This window comes from Glycine max, chromosome 18 (genome assembly GCF_000004515.6).
Source record: "Glycine max cultivar Williams 82 chromosome 18, Glycine_max_v4.0, whole genome shotgun sequence".
Classification (NCBI taxonomy): Eukaryota; Viridiplantae; Streptophyta; class Magnoliopsida; order Fabales; family Fabaceae; genus Glycine; species Glycine max.
In genome coordinates this window covers 13371358-13379976 of record NC_038254.2, presented here as the reverse complement: position 1 = coordinate 13379976, position 8619 = coordinate 13371358, and the positions used below count along the sequence as shown (strand labels likewise).

General features: G+C 33.5%; 1 protein-coding gene across 1 annotated transcript; it reads left to right on the top strand.

Annotated features, from left to right (window-relative positions):
- The first annotated feature begins 764 nt into the window (after positions 1-764).
- Positions 765-1163, top strand: LOC106796890 (uncharacterized). The gene has a single exon (XM_014770534.1). It carries the CDS (start codon positions 765-767, stop codon positions 1161-1163), a length of 399 nt encoding a protein of 132 aa, XP_014626020.1.
- The last annotated feature ends 7456 nt before the right edge of the window (positions 1164-8619 follow it).

Sequence of the window (8619 nt, the reverse complement as noted above, 5' to 3'; positions counted from 1 at the left end):
ATTCTTTTGATCATGTCTTCAACAAGTAAGTAAATTAAAATTGGTGTTCTAAATTTCCAAATCGCAATCACCAAAATTCAAGATTTATTTTATTGTTACTGTTTAAGATCAAAGTATACGGGGAATGCTCTTTTAATTTATTTGACCAATAAGGATGCTTTTTTTATGCATTTGTTTGTTGACTAGATCATGTTTTTGGACAAGAGAAAAAAAATGATTCCTATTCGAGAATTTTCATGGGTTACTATAAGTTGTTACCACCAAAGTGGGATCACTTATTTTGATTCATGAAATATTTTTATAATTTGAGAAATTCTTTTAATCTTTGCATGTTATTGTCTGCCCAAAGGGGGTGGTTGTGTGTTTAGGTTGAGAGTTACAAGTAGATGGAGTTATTGGGGAATGCACTAAGTTAAGGATATGTCTTCCCAAAGGGGACTATTTTCTTAATTTTGTGTATGTTCATGGATTAACCCATCTGAGGTAGTGACCTTGGCTATAACATTGGTTTGTACATTCTTCCCAAAGGGGAATGTGTTATGGTACTAGCCTCATTTTGATAGCTTGTTTCATTTAGAACTATATCTTGTCCTGAATTTATCTTGATGCATTCTTGTGTTGACTTAGTAGTGAACTTTTATGTAAATAATTGTTCTTCTTCCATTGAGATCTTGAATGGATCAAATTACCCCAAATGGAAGGACAATTTGGAATTTTTCTTAGGAATTTCTTATCATGATTTAGCTTTATGTGAGAGTAAGCCTATGATCAATGTGAAGAGCACACCTGAGAAAAAGAAACTTTTGGCTAAGTTGGAGAGGTCTAATAGGATAAGTATAATTGTCATCAAGATGATAGTCTTTGAACATCTTTTGAGTGATTTGCCAGAGAAAGTGACAGCCAAGGAGTTTCTTTACGCTCTAGGAGAGAGGTATCGAGTATCAGATAATGTTGAGTTTAGATGTTTAATGAAGCAGTTAATGGACATGAGATATGATAATGTTAATGGTGTAAGGGAATTAATTGTGAAGATGATTCACATCCAAACCAAGCTTAAATCTCACAAAATTGACATTAATGAGAAATTCATTGTTGAACATGCCTTAAATTGCCTACCCACTGATTTCACACAAATTAAACTTGCCTATAACACCATTGTCTGAAATGGACAATGAATGACCTTATTACCAAATGTGTCACTAAGGAAGAGAAACTCAAAGAAAGAAAAGAGTGGCATAGCCATATAATATGTCCAAAGCAAACCCACTTCTGGAAAGGGACATTGGAAAATACCAAGAGTACATCTAATGCTTCTCATAAATATCAAGGTTCTGGGAAACCGGGCAAAGGTCAACAACAAAATGTAGGAGGTCCTAAGTCAACTACCTTTAAGAAGGATACTTGGTGTGTAAGAAGAACGGCCCCAAGAAAACTGACTATAGGATGTTCAAGGTCTAGTTAAAGAAAAAGCAAGAATTTGAAGGTAGTATCTTACCTTTTGTGTGCCTTGAGTCTAATCTAGTTAATGTTCCTATAGATTGTTGGTGGCTTGATAGTAGTTCCATAACCCATATTGTTGTGTCTTTACAGGGGTTCAGAAATTTGAGGAAGTCTAGTCTCAGGGAAAGCAAACTATGGTAGGAAATGATCTTGAAGTGTTCGTGGATAAAGCAGGAGACATCAGCCTAGTTTTAGCTTCTAGATTTGAATTAGTTTTGAATGATACCTTTAATTTACCTTCTTTTAGGAGAAATTTAATTTTAGTTTCTTGTTTAGACAAACTTGGTTTCACTTTTACTTTTAGTGTCAGGAAAATAAATCTGATGTTGAACTCCCAAATTGTTGGTTTTGGATCTTCAGTGGATGGTTTATATAAATTGTCTTTAGATCCTGATAATGTTTCTTCATCCTTGGTTGAGAGTTTTGTTGCTAAAAGGTCTAAAATTGAGGAAAAAATCTTTTGTGTTGTGGCATAAACACTTAGGTCACATTTCTAGGGAAATGGTTGAGAGATTGACAAAGACAAATATTCTACCTTCCTTGAATTTTGATGACTTGGGCCTGTGTGGATTGTACAAGGGGAAATTAAAGGTATCACTAAAACCAAAAAGAAATGTGCAACTAGAAGTTCAGATCTCTTAGAGATTATTCATACAGACATTAGTGGGCCCCTAACTCCTACAATTTGTGGGAACAAGTTTTTCATCACATTCATTGATGATTTTTCCCAATATGGCTATATTTATTTGATTAAATAAAAATTTGAAGCACTTGAAAAGTTTAAATTTTTTTAAAACTCAAGAAGAAAAACAATTGGGAAAAATTATCAAAGTTGTGAGGTCTAACCGTGGTGGAGAATTATGGTAAATATGGTGCCACTAGGCAACATATGGGACCATTCAGTTTATAAGAAAATCTCTCAAGTGGAAACTTTTCACTACCATGAAAGATTGTGGAATAGTTTTGCAATACACCATGTTTGGGACCCTTAAACAAAAATGTTGTAGCAGAAAGGTGTAATAGGATACTTAAAGATATGATGAGAAACATGATAAGTAGATGTAACTTGCTAGAATTTTTGTGGAGGAGAAGCCTTGAAAACCATCTTTTACATTCTAAATAAAGTTCCTAGTAAATCCATTCCCAAAACTCCTTTTGAACTTCGGATAGGAAGAAAACCCAGCCTGAACCATCTTCGAGTCTGGGGTTGCCTAGCTGAGATGAAAATCTATAATCCCTTGTAGAAAAAGACAAACCCCAAGACAATTCATTGTTTTTTTATTGGATATCCAGACGCGTTAAAGGATATAGGTTCTTCTGTCCTGGTAGCGGGAGCAAAATTGAAGAATCCATGAATACCAAGTTTTTTGGAGCTTGAAGTGACGGACCCCATTGTTCTATCTAACGGAGTTGATACTGAGTCATCCGAGACTGTCTCTTTTCCACTACCTATTCCAAGTGTTGGTGTTTCCAATGTTATTCCAGTTGAGAATGTAGTTGCGACTGAAGATATAGTTGGCCCTCGAGCCAATGATCTGATTGATCCTCTTACTGTGAATGAAAATGAACAACCTATTGAGCAGGTTCCACAAGTTCATTTGAGGAGCTCGACTAGAGAGAGGATACCATCTATTAGTGATGATTTTCAAGTCTATCTCAGTTAAGATGCATATGATATTGGAGATATGGTTGATCCAAAGAGCTATCAGGAAGCTATTCTTGCCCTCAGTCAAAAAATATGGAAGTGTGAAATGGATGAATAGATGCAATCTATGTTAGTTAACAGTGTTTTGGAGCATGTTGAGTTGCCTGAAAAATATAAGGCAATTGGTTGTAAATGGTTCTTCAAGACAAAGAAAGACTTAGATGGTAACATTGAGAGATTCAAGGCTAGACTGGTGCCAAAGGGTTTTACACAAAAAGAAGGTGTTGACTTTAAATAAACTTTTTCACCTGTGTCTACAAAGGATTCTTTCAAAATCATTATGGCCCTCGTGCTCACTTTGATTTAGAGTTACATTAAATGGATGTAAAGAAAACTTTTTTGAATGGTGATTTGAGTGAGACAGTATACATACAACAACCTGAGGGTTTCCATACTGGTGGTAGTGAGAACTTGGTATGTAAACTAAAGAGATCGATTTATGGCTTGAAACAAGCTTCTTGATAGTGGTATCTAAAATTTGATGAAGTTTTTACTTCCATGGGATTTGAGAAGAATAAGGTTGATTAGTGCTTATACCTCAAGATCAGTGGTAGCAAATTTTTCTTCCTTATGTTGTATGTGGATGATATTTTGTTGGCTTCTAATGACCTTGGCATGTTGCATTAGACAAATCAAATGTTAACGAGATCCTTTGACATGAAAGATCTTGGTGAAGTTTCTTTTGTGTTGGGGACTGAGATCATAGAGATAGATCACGCCACATACTAGGATTGTCTCAAAAGGCTTTCAATAAAAGAGTCTTAGAGAGATTAAATATGCAAAATTATAAACCTAGAGATGTTCTAGTTGTCAAAGATGATGGATTAAGCATGGTCAATGTCCAAAGAATGAGATTGAGCGAGCAAAGATGAAAGATAGAACCTTTTGGGAGTGCTTTAGGTAGCCTTATGTATGCCCAAGTGTGCACTAGGCCTGACATTGCCTTTATGGTTGGCATTCTTGGTAGATACCAATCAAACCCTGGGAATGATCACTGGGTAGCTGCTACAAAGTTGATGATACTTACAGAAAACCAAGGAGTATATGCTTGTGTATAGGAGAGCTGACAACCTAAAGGTGGGGTAGACAGATTCAAATCTTGGTGGGTGCCTCGATAGTAGGAAATCCACTTATGGATTCATCTTCATGATGGCTAGAGGTGCGATATCCTGGAAAAGTAAGAAATAGACTCTAGTTGCCTCTTCTACCCTGCAAGCAGAGTTCATTGCTTGTTATGTTGTTGTTACTCATGTTGTTTGGTTAAGGAATCTTGTAATAGGACTTTGCATAGTGGATTCATTTGCTAGGCCATTGAGGATTTTTTGTGATAACAAAATTGCAGTGTTTTATACGAATAATAATAAGACCTCTAGTGGATCTAAGCACTTGAGGTTGAAGTACCTGATTGTCAAAGATCTTGAGAAAGATGGTTCCATAGTAGTAGAGCATGTGGACACAAATTCCATGCTAGTTGATCCCTTGACCAAGGGACTTAGGCCTATTGTTTTCGTTCAACATGTTTAAAACATGGGCATTATGAGTTCTTTTGATATATTTGGTTAGTGGAAGCTTTGGATTTATGTTATTTCCTTTTATGTTGTTGAATTCTTATTTTAAATTCCGGGGAATAATGTACTGACGACATTCTGCATTAGATTTGATGAATAAATGATGAGATGAATTTCATTGTGATACTTTTGTATGTGTATATCAAATGTGAAATTAATTAAAAGCTCGATGTCTTTGGGATCACTATGCCAATGATTGACACCAGGATTGGAGCTAAGGCATGTTGGTTTTAAAATAAACCATATAATTTCTTGCTGAAAAAAAAATAACAACATGGCTTCTTAATCACATTAGCACATCATTTTATTACTACACTTCACATTGATGACTAGTCAACAAAGTTGGTGATATTTATGACTATGGAAGGTGTTGCATCAATAAGGGATGTAATTACCCCCATGATCTAGTGTTACATGACTTTGGTTGGATGGAGTCTTATTACGTGTTATATCTTGCGATCATTAGTTTTGTGACCACAATATGTTATTATCCCGAGAGTCATTTTTGAAAATGTTTTTAAATTAAACATATACAATTAATTATGCCTAAGTGGGAGAATGTTAGAATCTTCCTAATAATTATTGTGGGCTATAATTAATAGGAAAATTCTAACAGGAGAGAGAAGAACATTTTTATTTTAAAAAAAATTATCTCAAATGATCTCTTAAAAAAACAAATTATCTCAAATAATCTCCAATTACTATAGTTTCCTTTAAAATAATTTAGTAGAATAAAAGATATTTACTACTACATAAAGGGTATTCAAAGACGGTTATTTTATGCTTTTCACGACAGTTATGAATCGTCTTTGAATTCATCGTCATGAAAAGGGTTAACTTTTCATTATAGCTTTTAAACCGTCTTAGAATCTTGCATTCTACATCGGTTTTCTAAGAAACCGTCTTCAAATATTTTTTTAAAAAAATGTTAAAAAATTAACGATTTTAAGACAGTTCATCAGAAGACAGACTTTCTAAGACGATTTTAAGAAGAACTGTCTAAGAAAGTAGATACTTTTTTTAAAAAAAAATAATTTCTAAAACGGTTTTATGAAGAACCGTCTTAAAAAGTAGATAATTTTTTAAAAAAAATAGGACCAATAAAAACATGAAAAAAGTATACATCAGTTTTTCTAAATAGATATTCAAAGGGGATAGACCAAGACACTAAATTGTTTGCAAGTGATATGTGTTTGGCAATGAAACACTACTAGAAAATTTATTTTTATCATCGTTAAAATAATATCGGTTTTATAGAAAACCAACGTAAACGAAAATGCAGCGATATAATCGTAAATAACGTGACTTCATTAACATCGGTTCTTTGAAAAATTGATGTTAACGTGAGTTTGTTAACATCAATTTTCTAGAAATCGATGTTAATGCGAGTTGGTTAACATCGGCTTTTCAGAAACCGATGTTAACGTGACTTCATAAATATCGGTTTTTGCAAAGACCAATGTTAACCAACTCACGTTAACATGGGTTTTTGAAAAAAAAAACCGACGTTGTATTGTCCTATTTATAATATTTTTCGCACTTCTGGAAGTTCACTTGTCTCCCTCACGCTTCGTCTCCCTCATGAACCCTTTGTCACTCTCACTCTCACTCTCGCGGTGCTGAAACCATTATGGTCTCTCTCATGGTATCTTCATTGTCATCTAGCTCTCGGTCAATCTCACCCATGGTGAAACCACTCTCAGTGTCAGTCTCGGTCTCATTCTCGCTCACAGTCTAGGTGTCACTGTCACTCTCGCTCTCATGGTATGTTTTTCTCTCGAAGCTTTTTTCGACCGTAAAATCATGGTTTTGGTTCTGGTTTTGCAAATTTATTGGTGTTTTGGTTGTTTTCAATAGTGTAGGCCTTTTATTGGTGTTTTGGTTGTTTTCGACAATGTAGGCCTTCCAAAGTATCTAAGTCATGTTGAAAACAAACAATGTAGGCCTTTTTTCAACAATGAAATTAGTGAAATTTTACTTAGGAATTTTCAGTGAAATCATTGTTTATTCTGTTTGTTTTGCAGATTTATTGGTGTTTTGGTTGTTTTTGACAATGTACACCTCATTATTGTTTGTTTGCATGGTTTTGGTTCCTCCACTATCATATTGTTGTTTTGCAGATTTATTGATATCATATTGTTATGTCAGATTTATCATATTATATTAGTTGCATGGGATAAGCTCCTAGATCAGCATGGTGCATAGTTAGTTTGTGCATGGATCAGTTAGTGGATTTAGATGGTTTGACAAAATCTATTTAGTGTCATACTTATATTGTAAATAGAGTTTAGAAATAATGGATGAAGATCAACAGAATTGGAAGGAAATGGCTAACACAATGATGAAGAATAACAAAAAAGCAGAGGATATGTTCAACATTATTCGTGTAATGAGTCAGATTAGAAGTTTCAAGAATATTCTTAAATAAACATGACATGATATAACACATTTGCTTATATTATGTTGCTTGTTAAATATAGCCTTATGGTGAAGTCAGTAGGTCATTTGTTGTAAGATGGAAGGATGAACTAGGGCATACTTTGCATCTGCTACACTCTAGTGGCAATATGCATTATGTTACATACAACCAAGATCTGATGAACCCAGCTCTACTAGCTAGATGGACACAACTCAAAGAGTTCTTTGAGCTCACTGGAAATCATTAGGTGACCTCGACCCACTTTGTACAAAGTGTTTTCCTCCTCACCATCTTCAAAAGCAACTCTGAACCAAAAGCTTACCCTAAATGGCACTCCTTGTCCCACCAAGTTCCAAACTCGGTCACTTTTAAAGTCTTGCAGACTGAGTATAAAGTGTCTTGCAGCAATTTGGTGAGTAATTAAACACTCCTCTGTATGTCAAATTTTAAAATCATATACATATCTAATATGAATTTCATGTTCATTTTAGGATGTTTCAAGTACCATGTATTCATTTATGAAAGTTGCAGGATTTACCCATCGGAACTTGGAAGGGATTACATAATGTAGGATATTTTATAATCATTGGAGGAAGACTACAAAAATTGAAAATTGATGGAAGAATTTTGCACAACCACAAAATTTACAAGCTGAAACCCAAATGATATTTGACTTCCCAGATACAACTTCTAACTTTGTTTTATTTTAGATTTGTTTGTAATTGAAGTACTTTACTACTCTACTATTATCAATCTATAAATTTTTGTTTATAAGTCTTGATGATATATTTTGTGATAAATATTGGAACATCTTGAACACATTTATGGTATATTTGTTTATAAATGTTTATAACTACTCTTGTGCATGATATACTTTGTTTATAATTTTTTGTGCATTGCTTATTTTATGAGTTTTTTTTACAACTTTGAATGATAAGTTGTGATATGAATAATTACAGGTTGGTAATTTAAAAAAATATAGGATATTAAAAAAAATTCAAAAAAACAAAATTGGCTTTTAGAAAAACTGATGTTGTCAGTAAACAACAACATCAGTTTTTGGAACTGATGTTGTTTACTAACAACATCGGTTTTTCTAGAAAAACAAATGTTGGTGAGAAGCAAACAATATCGATTTTAATTTTATAAAAATCAATGTTATTTTTTGGTAAAACAACATTAGTTTTTAAACAACTGATGTTAACATTAATACTTTACCGTAAGTAGTTTCAACATCGGTTAATAACCGATGTTAAAAGTCCTTAATAACTAAAGTAAAAAGCCTATTTTCTAATAATGAAAATAAAAAATCAACCCAATGTGCATAAAATTGAACTTGTATAAATTAAAGTCTACATGTCTAGATTCTAGACAATAACTTTTTCTCATAAATAGAGTTTTATTTAAGACTTAAGATATTGTTATGT